This window comes from Myripristis murdjan, chromosome 13, assembly GCF_902150065.1.
Source record: "Myripristis murdjan chromosome 13, fMyrMur1.1, whole genome shotgun sequence".
Classification (NCBI taxonomy): domain Eukaryota; kingdom Metazoa; phylum Chordata; class Actinopteri; order Holocentriformes; family Holocentridae; genus Myripristis; species Myripristis murdjan.
In genome coordinates, this window is record NC_043992.1 from 6,735,000 (window position 1) to 6,752,053 (window position 17,054).

Sequence of the window (17,054 nt, forward strand, 5' to 3'; positions counted from 1 at the left end):
TACTGTAATGCCACAAGGTACATTAAAATACAAATCGCTACATCAAATGAAAACTTCTTCAAAGATTGTAAGACGACCTCGTGACAAACTTAATGAATCTGCCTATCATAACAACATCCTGAGGCTCTCAAACCCTAACCATGTTCTGAACAGTGAATCTGTACAGCTACCATCAAACCAGAGATACACGGTTTCACGTTCCAACAGGGTCAGACTGAAACAGTGTTTTGTATATGTATAAGTCAAATGAGAAATGCAATCCCAGATCGAATGTTCGCTGAAGCGCCTTGATCAATCAATCAATCAATTAATCTGTCAATCAATCAACTATCCTCTAAATTTACAAGATATTTAATAATGAACTCAAAGATTTGTTTTCTCTCAAAATGTAGATATAACTTTTTAGAAGATAACTCTGGGAGTTCTCCTGGAGTTCAAGATGCTTGAACTATGATTCTCTCAATATGCCGTTATCCCTTCTCCTGCAGTTGCTTTACACTTTAGTGTTTGATTTATACTCAGATAAATAAAATAAACATAAAGTTGAAATCAGCTCCAATTTAAAATTAGTCATCCTTTTGGTTTGTTTAGTGCTGTTAGCACTTTGCTGCCAAATTCCAGAGCTGCAGTAAACCGCGGTACCCTGGCTTTTATCTACAAAACACTCAAGTGGTGGAAACTCCCTCAGGCAGCGGTTGCTTTGAATCACATTGCTCTGGCAAATTACTAATGACAATAATTTTCTAATGCATTCTTCTTTTTGTGGGCTAAAATCAAGTCCAACATTTTAACTGTCAAGAAAAATGAACAACAGTATGGAGCCTTGCCATACCCTGTGCCAGTTGAAACCAGTCGGTGTTTTTTGCCATCCCTTTACTTGGATGTTTACCTTAATATGTCAGAGTAATAAATAAAGACATTATAATTACATTACATTACTAATTTCCTCCTCTATGTGAGTGTACCTGAAGTACATCAACAGGCTCATTTTTCTATTTCTATTACTATCCAATTCTGTTTTTTTTAATGCTGTTCTTTCAAGATCATAACTTAATTGCCATGTTATCTCGAGATATCAACTTCTGTTTTTGTCATACTTCAACTAAAGTAAAATCTGATACATTGTTATGTCATGATCTCTCCTGACACTCTCAGTTCAGTTGCACTTTATCCCCACTATCAGGCTTAGTTGGCTCACCTCCAATGAAGGCAGAGCAATGGGACAATAGTTGCAATCTCACCATTTACAATCTACAGATTATTAAAAAAAAAAAAAGAAAGAAAGAAAAAAGTACAACCACAACTGATCTCAAAGTTAGAAAAGTCCCTGATAGCCTGTTTGCTACCTGAAACAAAATTTATGTGTTTAGCAATCAATTTACTTTTAATGATGGCAAACAGAAAGCTTGATCTCTACATGACATTATCGTAACAGTTTATATTGATTGATGATTCCATTAGAGTGAGCCTTGCAAAGCTCCTTTTCTGTCTGTAGTTGTGGGTTCTGCATAGTTTTCTGGCATTTCTTTTGTTGAGTTAAATTAATCATATAGAATATATGAAACACTCCTTTCCTTTCCTCCTCTGTTTGCCCTTCCTCTTCCCTCTTAGCTCCAGAGAACCAGACCACCAAGACTCAGGATGCCTCATCACCTCGGAGACCACCAACCTGGTGGAGAGCCCTAACCCTGCCTTCGAAACCCCTGGCCAGGCTTCAGAACTCACCATGCCCCCCTCAGCCTTCAGACCCAGCCTCAAACAACACTCCCCGTCCCCTGTACCGGCATGTTTCAACTCCTCCGTCCGAGCACCTCCCTGCTCCTCACCATTCAGGGCTATTTCAGGGTCTTCTCCCACCCCTTCTTCTCCTGGAGGCTTCACCTCCCCAACCACCACTCATAGGTCTCTTCCTTGTTTCTCCCATACTCCCTCTTCTGGAAGGACTTCATCCATAAGAGCTGCCCCTCCCTCCTCTCCCACCCCCTCCTCAGCTTTCACTCACTCTTCTGAGAGGTCTTCGTCTATAAGAGCCGGTCCTCCCTCCTCTCCCACACCATCCTCTTCCCTCCGTACTGCTTCTGCCTCCTCTCCTACCCCGTCCTCTGCATTCACCAGATCTTTAGCTGCTTCCTGTATCAGCCAGTCCATCAGCCAGAGTATGGCAAAAAAGAACACTTCTCGCCAACAGGCCCCACCCCCAACAACAGGAAACCAGGGTCCTTCCGCTTCCCTGTCCCCATCTTCCTCCTTGCCATCTTCCTCCCACCTACGACTGCGCTCCCCTTCACCTAAAATCCCTCCTATCCAGCAGGGCTCCAGTTCGCCTGCTCATACCCAGTCAGGGTGCCCAAAAGAAGGGTACCAACATCCAAGGTGTCCCCCAACCTCTCTCCGGTACTCCTCTCCCTCTCCAGTGCAATCACCTGCTCCCTCTCGCTCCCAGCGTTCTCCCTCTCCCTCAGTGAACCTCTCCCATTATCAGCTTCCCTCCTCCTCTTCCTCACCATCTCTCCTTCGCTCCCAGTCGGTCCCCACATCCAACTCATCACAGTTTATGAACAACCTCAACACCAACAACAACAACAACATTAACTGCAGCCTAGCTAGCATAAACAGCAGTAATGTTAACAGTGCCCTCAGTAATGGGAACTGGTCCATCAGTCAGCAGAGGACATCATTAGTTAACAGCAGTGCTAATGCCATAACCACCCAGCAATCCCATGATGTTCTCTGGTCAGGGTCTCACAACCGAGTTGCACGGCCTTTCTCTGCATCCGAACCCAGCTCACGTGTTCAGTCCCCATCTCCGTCCCCCTCCCCATCTCCTGCCTCATTCAGCCGCCTCTGCTCTCCACCTCCTCAACATAATTACTCCTCTCCTATGGCGAATAAGCCCCCTAACCCTAGGAGTGGAAGGTTAGGAGGTGCAAGTCCCCATAATCCACTGGGTCTCACCTTGGAGCTGCCCCGGTTCTCCTCAATGAACTTAGCCACGGGGTCCTCTTCCTCGTGTCTAAGCCCTCGTATCCTCTCCCCGCCTCCTATAGGTGTGTCAGTGAATGTTTGGACAAATAACGTTGCTGCTCCTCAACCTCGAAACCCCCGACTCACCTGCTCCTCTCCCTCCCCCTCCGTCTCCTCCTCCCTGGCTTCACCAACATTTGACAACACCTCAATATCTTTCCCCACCTCATCTTCTTCTTCTGTCCTTCTACGAGGCTCCAGAGCCTCTTCCCCTTCTGCTTCCTGTCCTCCCACCTCCACCTGTTCCCAAAATGTCTCCCAGAACCTCCGTAGACCCCGAGGAAGCAGCCTGACTTTCTCCTCCAACCTGGCAGACAGACCCCCGAGCCCGGCCCGGAGCAACGCAAGTGGACTGCGACGATCCTGGGCAGAGAGCAGCCGCAGGTCTCTTTGCTTTGGTGCCAGCAGTGGAGGGTCTTTTGATCAGCAGGAATCCGGTCTAACTAGCCCCAAAAGTGGATGGTCCTCATACAGCAGCTCGCCGTCCTGCCTGAGCCCCCGGGGCAGCCTCCAGTCCCCCCTATTGCCCAGCAGGCTTACCCCAGGGAAGGGTACCCTCACTGGACAGCATTTTACCAGCGTTCCCTGGCCAGATGTACGGGAGCTCCTGACCAAATACGACGGAGCTGACAGCCCCGATAGGAGCCCTGCTTCTACCATCATTGTCTCCTCTCCTTCTGCTCTTTCCGCATCCTCTCACACCATCATTGCCTCCCCTGATTCTCTCTCCTCACCATCAGGCACCCAGACAGAATGGGGGGACCCAGAGCTCGAAGAGGGAAACTGTCGAAGCCAGCTAATCTGTGCCTATGTTGCCCGGCCCTCGTCAGTACAAAACCCTGCCTCTTCATGCCTGGTCCTCTCCTCTCCAGGCATGACATTCCCCCCACCTCCCCATTACCATCACCAAAACCATCAACCCCAAGCCAAACCCCAACCTCAAGGCCAAAAGGCCACATCTCCACTTTCCTTGACCCCATCCCCCTTGTCCACAAACCCTTCACCTTTATCCTCTGACCACCCAACCCCCACCAAACCAGGTAACCAGAAGACCAGTTATGCCACCACGGTCAACCTCCAGATTGCTGGTAGTGGCAGAATAACCTCCTTCAGCACTGCCCAGGTCAGCCTAACCCAAACCCTGCAGACCGGTGCCGGAGGCCCTGGACAAGGGCAGGGGCCTAGGAGAGTGAGCATCAATGGACTTTCACACCTTCCTCCTCCTTCTCCTGTTCCCCATAATTGTAAGAGATCATGAAAAAAAAGTGGATGAGGTGAACTGAGAGGAAAAACACTTGAACAAGAGGAGGTATTGAAAAGGAGCCTTAGAGGTATTTCTGTTTGTATAGGAAGACAAACATGCTCTGAAGCAGCCCTCCCTAGTCAGGACATAACATTCAGAATCAAACCAACTTTGTGTAACTGCTGGTTTTAAATCACTGGTCCAGACATGCAGCACTGTTTCCTCAGCTGCACTCAAACTCTCAACCCTCCACTTGAGTTGAAAGCGCTTTGTAATCCCATCCACTGCTTGAAAGTGATCCTTCTAAGTGTCAAAGTAAGGGGAGCTTCTGTTTAATGGTGACCTTATATCTAAAAGACATATCAAGCAGTATCATGTCTGTTAAGCATGGATTTAAAGACTTTCCTCTTGACCCATTGGGATGTATGAGGTCATCTGCGGTGGAGACCCTGACTTCAGTTCCCACTGATGGCAAACACGTCGGTGCCTTCCATGTCATTGTTAGTATGACAGTGTTTATTCAGGATGCTAATGGAGTTGATAACAATGTAAAAACTAAAAAATATGTGGCTGTAAACAGAGGACCCCCCTGGTCACCCACTCAGTTTTGCTGGATTAGTGCTCAAAATCCTTACTATCCACTCCAGGATGTGATGCAGTTACATCCAACCTCAGACTCATCTGTCTTAAAATGGGATTTAACTCCTAGACAAACATTTTTGTCAACCTGAAAGCTTTTCGATGGCCAGTTAGCTTTCTGAATGGCTCTGGACTCTTCTTTTGGACACAGTGACTCGGATGGGCTCTGTCACAATATTCATTTTGGACATTTCGATAAAAGTTCTCTCAGTAACTTGAATTTGAATCATAAGGAGTCACATGAATTGAAACACATCTGTCATGATTAACCAAAACAGCCCAAACACACAGTGAAAATCTAGCCTTCAGCCAGTGTTGTATGCAATCACAGTTGCTTCATGTATTATTATTTTTATTATGTTGTTTGTTCGTTTGTTTTAATATTCTGTTAAATATACAGCAGTGTCTGGCTATCCAAAACCAGTGTTTAAGTTTGGCATGGTGATAACTGTGGTTATTAATAATCTATCTTTTTAATCTTTTTTATTCCTCTTTATTTTATTGTTTATTTATGAAGTTAGTCTTATTTTCTTCGGCACTTAATATCCTTAAGTAATGTCTGTATTTTGCACAATGTCCTCAGCTCTCGTGTGCATGCTTCTTGGGTGCCTGTGTGTGTGTGTGTGTGTGTGTGTGTGTGTGTGTGTGTGTGTGAAATCAACAAGACTTGTCTGGGAGGTTCCCCTTTAACTTCCGACCAAGCGGATGTCTGTGTGTTTCGTGCTGTGTTAGTTCCCATAGTAAATATATTCTGTGGTTCATTGGCTTGAGAGTGTTTCCTGTCATCGGCGTCCCTCAGAAACCTTGCATCAGCAACTTCACAATGATTTTTAAAACTGTATTTGATCTTAGTTTCTGTGGATACTAAATGATCCACGGCCCTGGCATCAAATAACAACTGAAATTACATTTCAAGGTTTCAAAAAACACATGGGGCTTGGTTGGAAAATCAATCAAAGCACTGATAAATGATCAGAAACTGTGAAAAATAGCCAGAACACATCACGAAAAGACTTCAGTGGATATCGCAGCATAAAAAAGTGTCAAAAAGTCATCAGCTTCCGTGGAAATGCACCTGGAATATACAAAAATGAATGGGTTTTAATGGGAACAATGAGTGTAAGTTGATAATGTATCATGTAATGTCAAATGAATCTCTAGCTTCATCGGGAAAATTGATAAAAACATTGATAATGTATTAGAAACCTTAAAAAATGTTATGGGCTTTGATGGGAAAACCAGTTCCTCTTTTTAATTGATAGATAGTAAGACGGTAATTATCGAAAAAGAACCCCAACAGGGCAATCAAGACCTGCAGAGGGGTCTTGCTTATTATATATCCTGCTTATTACTTATTAGGTTGCAAAATTTGACAAAAAGAATATATTCATTGTGGATTTTTTTTAGCCTTGAAGACTCTGCTAAAACAAACAGTCCACAACAACGAGCCTGGACCTGAAAATCTCAGAGTCTTTACCAAACCATGTTAATCCAACTTAATTCTGTGTTTTCTTTTCTTCTCTTTTTTTCTTTTCTGATGGCAGTTCATCCCCCAACATGAATCAAATGTCCCACTCTCCCCAAATAAATGTAAAATGATATCCATGCTGTAGTGACTTCTTGGCTCCAGCAGGTGTCGCTGTTAACAGTAGTAAGTGGACCGGACCTTCTGGCAGAGTGGTACATCCAACATTCTTGAAGTGACCCTCCATACCAAATTGTTCTTTATTTAGAAACATCAGCCCTCCTGAATGCTGCAGCTGACCAATCAGAGCTGGGTATTCCACAGAGCTGAGTTGTAATTCAACAACAATTCATGAGAGAGGAGTCCTGAATGTGATTTTGGGTGCAATGGTGAACTGTCACCTTCTCTGAAATGCTCATAATCCTACTGAGGAAGCTCATCAAGGGTATATTATTATTAGTATTGCTGTTATTGTTATTATCATCATAATTATTTGAACAAGGGTTTCACCAGTTTATTGCTGCGTGAAGGAGAGTGCTGCTCTGGATATCATCACCATCTCAAAGTAGAATAAACTCTCCACCATGAAGATGCTGATATATCTTATCTTTTTAATGGTCTTCTCTCTCCGTCAACATCACATACTAACGAGCAGCTGAAAGCAGACCATGCTTCCTCTCTGACAGCAATCTCATTATTAAAACTGCAAAAACCATAGCAGGAAAAAAAAAAAAACATAGCAGGAACCTCATTTTGAATGTTTGACCCATTTACTACAATTTCCTCACATTTTACATGTGAACAAGCCATTCTGCAAATCATGTGGGAGAACAAAAGATTTAACAACATTTAATCAAAATCCCTCCATTTTCAAATTTTAATTTTTGGTTGAAACAGTCACCTTATAATGTTCTGCTTCTGTGGCTGAAAAAGTCATCAACAGTCGTCCTCAGGGACTATTTTCCCTGGCGGAGTAGAGTACCAGCCCACCAGCACTGCAGCTGGTCACACATTTTTTGGCCTTTTGCCCTTCGCGAAATCAGGCTTTAGACAATCCCTCATCCAACCAGAACCCAAACCTTTACCCTTGGTCACACAAGTTTGTTCAAATTCATCAAACACATCCAACAGAATGTCAGCAGATCGTCAACATGTTGTTGAAATAAAAGGGTTAGGGTTAGGGTTTACTGATATTCTCCTGAACTGTGGTGTTGAACGTCTATACAGCACTGCCCAAAGGAGGAGTGACCAAACATCACTTATAAAAACTGCAACAAAACTTTAGTTGGATCTTGAAGATGGTGTTTGATGAAATAAATACATGACTAAGAGCTCAAAGATGTGCGATTCTGTGAGAACCAGCAGACAGATCAGGGATGATGTCATTGTGAATACACACATTTTGGATGTTTGAAACCGAACCACCAAAAAACGACTTCACAATCTTCTCCTCAGCATCTAGACTTTGAAGACACGTTGCCGTGACTAGGGCCAGAAGGAGGAAGCACATGTGGAGAATCAGTGCTTCTCTTTCCATCTCTGCTGAAATCGCTCTGAAAAATGAGAGGAACGGGACCTGCCGCTATATCGTCTTATGCCACGTTCACCTGGAGTCAGACAGAGGATTTTCAGTCTTGCAACATTTAATTTTTTTTTCTATTAGATTGCCCAAACTGGGGTGGCAAGCCCTCTTTTTAGGGTGGCAGCCGCCAGCCCAAAGCACCACAGTAGATCCGCCCCTGCTAGAGCTGTTCCAGGGCCGAGGAGCCAGAACTGCTAAGGCTCGATCACCCTGTGTTTTCTAACCTGGACTCTGGAATAGATGAAACTGTAAGGAGCTCGCTCAGTTATATACTATCATTCAGAGCCTTGTATGCGATTAAAAGCACTTTGAAATGGATTCTAAAAGAGAGTTGAAGCCGGTGCAGTGAAGGCCAAGGTTGCGATAAGAGAACAATGTGTTCTGTTTTTCACGTTGTTTTGTTTTTTTTTTCGTTTCTCTTGTGGAATTTACAGTCTGACAAACAGAATCTGATCTGCTCATGAGGCAGCCCATATGAGGATGTAAAGATAACCAGAGCGACTCAGCCGTACTTTCACTTTTGCATTGCTGCGTCACTGCAGTCAGTGCTTTTTATTCAGGTTTGGTGAGAGCCACAGAGCCTCTCAGCCTCATCACACTGCTTCACGTTGGCAGCTGCCTAAAAATGTTTATTGGAGCAAAACAACTGTGGAATGTGACGGTGGAATTTGTAGCTGTCAAAAATAGTCACACATGTGTACCAGTGTATCTGATGTCACAGAGGAAAGAAAAATGCTTTTGGAGTTGTAAAATTTTTGTTTTCTCCAACACAACACCCTGGAGCCAGACGTACCATGGTGAAGAATAAAGACCATCGAAGAAGCTGCTCAGAGCAGGAAGTGATTGGGGTCTTTTGGGATGATTGTGTAAATTTATTTTATTTAAATTCTATTTTTTTTTTAAGTCATTAGTGTAAAGAGAATTTTCCGTCTTATAATTTTACAATAGAAATTACATTTATAGTGTAAAAGATGGCCCTTAGCACATTTCTTATAGAGGGTATTGGTCTATAAGAAATGAGGGTAGAGGGTACTGGTGCAGTGTTGTGTCTGCACAGCTCACTGGCAGTGAATGTCCTGCTGTCAGTTTTGAACTACAAGAGACAAGACAGTGTCAGCACTGCAAAAGAGCAGAGACTTCACCTGCTCAGGGAGCTCAAGAGAGGAAGCTGCAGGTGGCGTTCTACCAGGCAGCCATCGAGAGTGTCACTGGCTGTCCACTGTGCTCCCTGGAAGCACTTGCCACCTCACGCCACATCAGCAGAGCAAAAAACATCATTAGAGATCTCTCTCAGCCTGGTCATCATCAGCACGCAACATAAACAAAGACTCGTGTAATATTTGCTGCTGCTTTGCTGCCATCCAATAAGCACTTTGCTGCATTTTAAAATAACACAGACAGACTTGCACTACTTACCTATTTATTGCCGCTCGATTTTAGTGAATCTGAAAATGTTCAGTCTTGTTTTTTTTTTTTTTGTTTTTTTTTTAAGGTCTTTAATGTTCTTTTATGCCCTCACCTCGGGGAGGGAGCTCATGGCCCAGACTTGGTGGATATGTTCCAGTCAGATCGACTTTAAGAGCTGTAAGCCACAGGGCGCACACACACACACACACACTCAGATGGTCCTTCACTGGTTTCTGAAGGTCTTCACAAACAGCTGTGACGCACTTTGAAGCTATCCCAACCCGTGCCGTCACCGTAGCAGCCAGCCACATTCACCACTGAACTGCCCAACCACAGCAAACAGCACAAAGATTAGATAAGATAATCTTTAATGGTCACGGATGTTGAAGTTTACTTTTGCTTTCACAAGCTGGTTGGAACACATCACAGTCAACCACAACACAACACACAACCTGCAGAGTCCAGACTGCAGTCACACACATCGCTCCAGACCCAAAGGTGAGTTTTATGAGTATTTGGTATAAATTATTTTCTGCAAATGTTCTTGGTTGCTGCGGAGGCTCTATAGCGCCTCCTGAAGGCAGTTTAATGAATTCTTCAAAAAGGGGATGAACAGGATCAGACGAGTTCAAGTTGTGTGTAAAAACCGACACGTTTGTCCAGGTGACACACTCACCATGCAGGAAGCGATATGCCAACACACTGGTCAAATTACTTTTTACTGACGTCAATACGACCCGAGTCAATACCTGGATATTTTAGGCCACTTTCTGATTTATTATTTCAAATCAATCAATTTGAGGCTGATCAACGAGAAACTGCATGAAAATAACACATAATGTAGATTTACATCAAGCAGAAGAGAGAAATGCAACAAACACACAGCAGACACATTTGAGTTTTACCTCAAATAAAAAAAAATAAAATAAAATAACTGCTCTATCATTTAAAAAAAAAAAAAAAAAGAATTCTAGATTCCATGTCGACCTGTTGTTCTTTTTGACAGCAGAACGCAGAAACTGGCCTGCTGGGTTTCACTTTACTTCCAGTACATGTTTGTAGTGCTAGTTCTAATTAATAAAGTATTATTTGAAAAAATGTGCCTGAAAAATTTGTAAAAAAAAAAAATGTATGTGCATTCTGTATAATGTGCATACTGTTTTGTTTTGTTTTGTTTTGTTTACATATTTGAAGGCACACTTTTTTTTTTTAAAGAAATATTCATTTCTTAAAAAAAAAAAAAAGTTTTTTCTATTTCTTATAATTTAATTCTTCCCTTGAGAATTGATTAACTGTAACTGACCCAGTTTTCCACGGGTATTAATAAAGTATTTCTGATCTATCTATCTATCTAGATAGATAGATAGATAGATAGATAGATAGATAGATTTACATATATGTAGCCTATTCTTCCCCTTTCCCTCTAAAACACCTTTGGGCCGGACTGGACCCCCGGGCCGAATCTCTGATTTGAACTGATTCTCATTTTTTTGAGGACCCCTGGAAGCCCTTCAAGAACCCCTGGAAGCCCTCAGACCCGACTTTGAAAACCACTGATCAAGTCCTTATGGTTCTGCGGAGACTCGACGCTACTTAGAGGCGTAGGCGTATGGTCGCTGCTCTTTCTGTTTTTAAAAGGAGCAGCAGTACATCCAGATCCAGCATGATCCAAACTTTCCAAACAATTTGAAATCAACCGACGAGTCGAGATACGATCAGCAGTTCTTTTAAAAATGACGCTGCCAGCACAACAATAATATCTAGAAAAACGTAGAAGAAATTGGTCATGTGACCACATATTTTTGAAGAGGCATCCATTTCACTCATCCTGCAAAGAAGGGAGACACATGGCTTGAGAGGTAAGCACATTACAGTTCAAAAAATATTTTTTTGCCCTCCAAAGTAAAATTTCTATGATCAAGGTTTTTTGATTGCTGTGTTTGAACAATTATAGAAAACTTTGAAAACACACACAGGTTTTAGTACTTTAGTAAGCTACACCATGAGTCTATACAGTTAGCATGATGAGCTCAAAACAGCTGGGGGATGCATTTTTTTCAAAATGGTGGGCTTGGGGTAATTTGTGCCAAAGGGCCTGGGGTAAGTTGTGCCAGTGGCACAACTTATGATTATATACTATATATTACTTTATTGTATTTTATTGTTATTGTACATTGTCTTCTTACCTTTAATCACTAAAACTATTCAGATTCAGATGAGGATGATTTGCAGGTGCTCATTTTGGAATTTTTATTTTGTTCTGGGTATGTGTTCATGTGGCGCTAGGCCTTGTTATAGAAAAGTGGCCTGTGATCTTGTTAAAATAATAAATAAATGTTAAATAAATAATTTTGTATTGAATTTGTTTTGCTTTTATATAGCATAATCATTTGTGAGGTTAAAATGATCTGTTCTACTTCAATTATCAATGGCACAATTTACCCCAGTGTATTCTCTCTAATGGCACAATTTACCCCGCACTGGGGGCAAGTTGTACCACAAAACCACTTTTTTTTTCGAAAGCTATATTTCTCAAATAGTTTATATAAGATCCAAAGTGATTGTTCCCAGGGATGCACAACATCCTAAACTATAAGTGCATATTTTAGTTGGAGGCATTACTGTAATCCCCTCGCTTTAAAGGCACTTTAAGTAAAAATTGGCACTACTTACCCCACTCTTCCCTACGCTCCATTTAAGCAGAAGCATAATCCGGCCTTAACCAGGAGCAGCGGGTCACGTCACCGCCGCTCACGGACCTGTAGGTGTAGCCGACAGCCGCTCCTCTGTTTGACCTGTCCTACCTGTCTGCTGCAGTGGGACACGAGCTCATGTGTCACGTGAACAAGCACCTGCTGTAAAAAAGATCAGGATGCCTGGCCTCCGTATCCACTAATAAGGAAAAAACTTTGGAACACAGAGGCAGAAACTACATGCAAACACAGGTGTGCACAGACACACACGGGCGCGCACGCACACACACTAACATATATATACACACTTGCCGCACATTAGCATATAAACACCACCTGCTTTATGTTATTATGTGAAGCATGCTGTTTGTTTTTGTTGCCATGGTTAGTAGCAGAAAAAGCAGAGAGAGCACAGCTTCATCAACTATTGAACTGAACAAATATCCGTTTGACTGACAGTTTTAGTGATCATAAAGATAGCAATGACTTGGAATGAAGTTGCTTCAATGTTTAAAAAAAAAAAAAGTACTTTTGATGTAGTTAGGCTTCATTTTGTCACTGCATTATAGCTTAGCTTACTACATTGCTCTGGTGTGGAGCTTCAGTGTAGTGAAGCTTCATTTAATGTAGAGTAACTGCTAGCTTAGCTCACTACATTTTCCAAGTAGCTTGCCCAACACTGGTGTGTGTGTGTGTGTGTGTGTGTGTGTGTGCTGTGAGGAAGCAGTGCAGAGGCTGAGCTTAAAGAAACACGCGGGCCATGCTGCCGCCATTCAGAACCTGCAGTAAATCATCTGCAGAAACTCCTGCCATTATGCAGCCAGATCAGCTGCGGAAGAAGACACCGGACGAGATGCCGGACGAGGCGGCAACTGAGTCATTTCACCAACTGTGGAGTAAAACGGTGACACCAGCAGAAACTTTCACACTTATCTGGAACTCAGTGAATCACTTCCAGCAGACACACCGGGAAACCGAGCGATCACACTGGTGTCTTCCGCAGAAATGAGGATGTTCGAAAATCCATGCATCAGGCCAGAGTTCTGCTGCATTAGCAAACACGCAGCGGCTCTGCGGCTGCAGAGAAATAATGAGGAATACTGCGACTATGACTGATTCATAGATTTAAAAATGAAAAACGGCTTGATAAATGTCAGACACACTCACACACGCACACGCACACACACACACACACACACAACTGCCAGAAAAGCTGCATTGCTCAACAGCATCTCAGCAGCAGATGGTGAAGAGGAAGAAAGAACTGAGAATGAATGACTGAATGAATTAATGAGTTTTTTTTTTTTTTTTTTTTTTTTTTTTTTTGGTTGATTAATTGACTGATTGAATGATCTTCGTTCACCTGCTCAGATCAGCCCGTTAAAGAAAGAAACTGATGAATTTGCTGAAACCACTTTGCCATCATCCACGAGCCCAGTCACTGCAGAACTTTGCCTCTGCATGTGGTTTTGGGTGTTTGGGTGTTTGGTGGTGACGGCGGTGACGAGTGCTGTGGTGTTCGGCAGGAGCTTGACCGGTCTCTTAGAAAAGAAAAGATGTATTTTGAAAATTTGCCAGAGTTTAGGAGAGCTGGGTGTCAAAAAGTGAAGCAAGACTAGAAAAAGATTAAAAGTGACAATTGTTTTGGGCCGCTTCCTATCCTCTCATGATCTCTCAACTTCACAGGGTCTAATCACTTTCAGGTTTGTCTTGGAAAAGGGCCATTTTTTTTCCCTTTTCTTTAGATAAAGCCACTTTTGCTTTCTCTGAAAATGACGAATAACATAAAATCTATGTTTAACAGTAACCCAAGTCCTTCTTTGGAAAATTCATGATGCTGCAGAATCAGAAACACTTTATCAGAGACGGGAAAGGCAGGAGAAAGAGGAGCAGACATGCAGCAAATGGCCTGGGCTCGGGTCCAAACCCACACCCCCGAGGATGGGACGCAGCCGCCGTACGAGGCACACGCTCTACCAGCCAAGCCACCGAGACGGCCTGGTGGGAGCGCCCTTAAATTCCTGGCAAAAAAAAAGTTCTTGTCTTTTCTAGTGGCGGCTTGTATGTGAGGAACAAATATTTGTTGAGCAACTCCCCGCTGCCTGGAACCTGTGTCCTGACAACAAAACACACACCGATCTGGATCCCCATTCGCTTCCACCAAGTGGTCACTAATCTCGCTCTGAGGTCCCACACAAAAACAGCAGCAATAAAAACAAGCAATAATTAAAATCAGTGCCGTATCAATGACGCAAAAAGAGAAAAACAAGCCAAATGTGAAGATCAGTTAAGTAAAATACCTAAAAATATTGGCTGACAATGAAAGCAATTGTCAGATGCACAACAACAAAAAGCAAAAACAGAAGAAGCACCATGATTATTTCCATAATAACTTTTAAAAGAAAATCTACTTTGAGTCTGTCTGATATCAATGGGGAGAAGATTCCAGGCAGAAGAAGTTCCCATCATGCTGGAATCTGCTGGAGCCGCTCTCCCAGTTTGGGGGTCGCAGCCAGCGGCACCACTGCTGCCTTCACTGCCCGCATCTCCTCCAGCTCCTCTCTCAGCTCCTGGTGTTTTTCCAGCTTCTGTAATGGATGACGGGGCAGGTAACCCAAGTCCTTTGGAGAAATTATTGCTTATTAATTACTTATTGATCCCTGAGGGGAAACTGGATCCGTTGCAGCTGCTCAGTTCCCAAGAGAAGAATTAAATGATCAGAAATAGACAAGAAACAAGAAATATGTCAAAAAGTATGTCAGAAGTAAAGACACACAGCATCCTAGGTGTGTTTGACAGCATGAGTGGGAGCAGCCGTGCATGGGAGTTGCATTTTTGTGTCATATGATCTCTGTCCTGCACACCGGCTACATGATATACTGTGGATGTGTGGAATTTTCCTCCCAGGGCAAAAGCAGGATGAGACAAATACGCCACAAAACTGTCGAAAGGATTATCGCACTTTTCATCCCGATGGTACAAATGTGAATTTCAACTCGCTGGTCTTACTTTGTAGAATGCCCCCAGGTGCTCACATGACTTTATGAATGAACTCTTCCCTTTGCAATATTCATAGCAACGCCCGAGGCAGCGACAACAACCGCAGGCTTTAGACACATCACCATGGTGCCATTAGGGCCGATTTTTGGTGGGAGTTTTGATCCTCGCAGGGGATTTTTAGGTGGACAAACAGCCCACCTAAAAGAAAGAGGAGTAGGAGGAGATAGACTGGAAGGCAGAGTAGACGTAACAGCTGTTGGCTCAGGAAAAAGAAGAAGTAGAGGGAGCGGGAGGGGGAGAAAGTGAAGTGAAGAAAGTACATGAGACAGTCTGTGGTCTGGAGTAGGAGGAAGGAAAAAGCAACAGGAGGAGAGCAGAACTTGAGATAGTGCTGCTGGCATTGGAGGAGGAGGAGGAGGAGTTATGGAGGAGGGCAGGCTGAGAAACAGAGGAAAGGGAGGGGAAGAAGAAGGAGGAGGAGTGATGGGGGAAAAAAGGGAGGGAAAGGAGGAAGAAGAGTGAGAGTGAGACAGAGTGCAGAGAGCACGCTGCTGGAAGCTCACCTCGCCCTGCCTTTACTCTGCACGCTGCTGCACGCCGTCTCGTCCTTCCAGCTGCCCGCGCAATCGTCCATCAATCTGTCCCAGAGACCGAGGACAGACAGACAGAGAGACAGACAGAGAGACGGACAGGAGGAGGAACCCAGGCTGCAGCAACCAGCAGCAGGACAGAACCCAGCCCTTTAGCAGAGAGAAATCCTCTTTTTCATGAGGAAGGTTTTCTGAGTTGTAGAAGTAGTCCTGGGAAAAAGTGAAGCAAAGCATAGACAGACAGACAGATAGACAGACAAATAGACAGATATTGGCATGAATGGCATGACAGCATGTGAGCACTTTGAGAGCAGGATGGATTCATTTCGGCACTCGTCATGAGCCAGCATCCAGCTGACCTGCAGCGGAGTTAAAAGGATTTCACTTCATGCAGGAATAATTATTTGATTGGACATTGTTTTGATTTTTTTTTTTTTTTTTTCATTACACTGTGCAGCACATTTTGAAACACGTGCCATTTTGGTGAGTTCTTCCTACTAAAGGTTGCTAATGTTTTTGTGTGTGTGTGTGTGTGTGTGTGTGTGTGTGGCCTGTATCTCTGCAGGGAAGGTTGGCTCATTTCTCTCATCTCTGTTCTTCACAGCTGGAAGCCGCCCAGTAACGCTCTGCTCTTGGATTCAAACCAGCAACCTTCCAGCACCTTTGCTGCTCTTCAGAGACAGTCTTCGTTCTAAGCTCTGTGTCCGTCTGTCTTTACGATGCCTGTGAGGATGATGGATTTGTGAGCCGTCAGCTGGACGGACTGAGCTGCCGTCGGCCGCCGCGGCGTGGCGTGTGAGACAGCGGGCAGCAACAGACGATGGTTGTTGTGGCCGTGCCATGCTGAGAGGCGGGCCGGTGGTGGTGGGTGTGTCTCTGTGGTTCGTCTCTCTGCCGCTCCTGATACACACACGAAGCTTAAGCACGAGGCCGCCCTGCTATGGTGACTACCAGGAAATCTTGAAGAATGTCACCAACCAAGCGATGGTACGACACCTTTTCCCTCCCTGCTGTCTTTGGTCAGGTAAATCCGTTCAGAGCTCAGGGAGAGACAGAGATGCACGCCTGCAGCTCTGATTCATCACACGTCAGACGAAGCTTTGTGCTTTCTGTGCATCTGTAAAGGTCAGTTTTTAATGGCGGTGCATCAGGGCCACTGCAGGGAGAGAAATACATGCAGGGCCAGGAGATGGAGGGTAGTGTTCTGACAAAAAAAAAAAAAAAAAAAAAAAAAAAACTCAGTATTTTCAAAATTAGAGCTACAAGAAGTTACAAGAAGAAACTTGGATATTCTCTGATTGAAGTGGTAAATTTGTAAGAAAAAAACTATCAATTTATGAGAAAAAATTAAATTGTACAATCACAAATTTTATGAGAAAAAAAACAGTGAAAACTATATTTTTCTCCTCCT

General features: G+C 43.6%; 1 protein-coding gene across 6 annotated transcripts in view; it reads left to right on the top strand.

Moving 5' to 3' along the window:
• Positions 1-5,403, top strand: part of LOC115370359 (mucin-5AC-like) — a 100,073-nt gene extending 94,670 nt beyond the window's left edge. For all 6 annotated transcript variants that reach the window (XM_030067348.1, XM_030067349.1, XM_030067347.1 and 3 more), the window contains one exon: positions 1,612-5,403. In XM_030067348.1, the coding sequence (XP_029923208.1) occupies positions 1,612-4,282 (2,671 nt within the window). In that variant the 3' untranslated portion in view covers positions 4,283-5,403. The remainder of the gene's footprint in view (positions 1-1,611) is intronic.
• Positions 5,404-17,054: the final 11,651 nt, after the last annotated feature.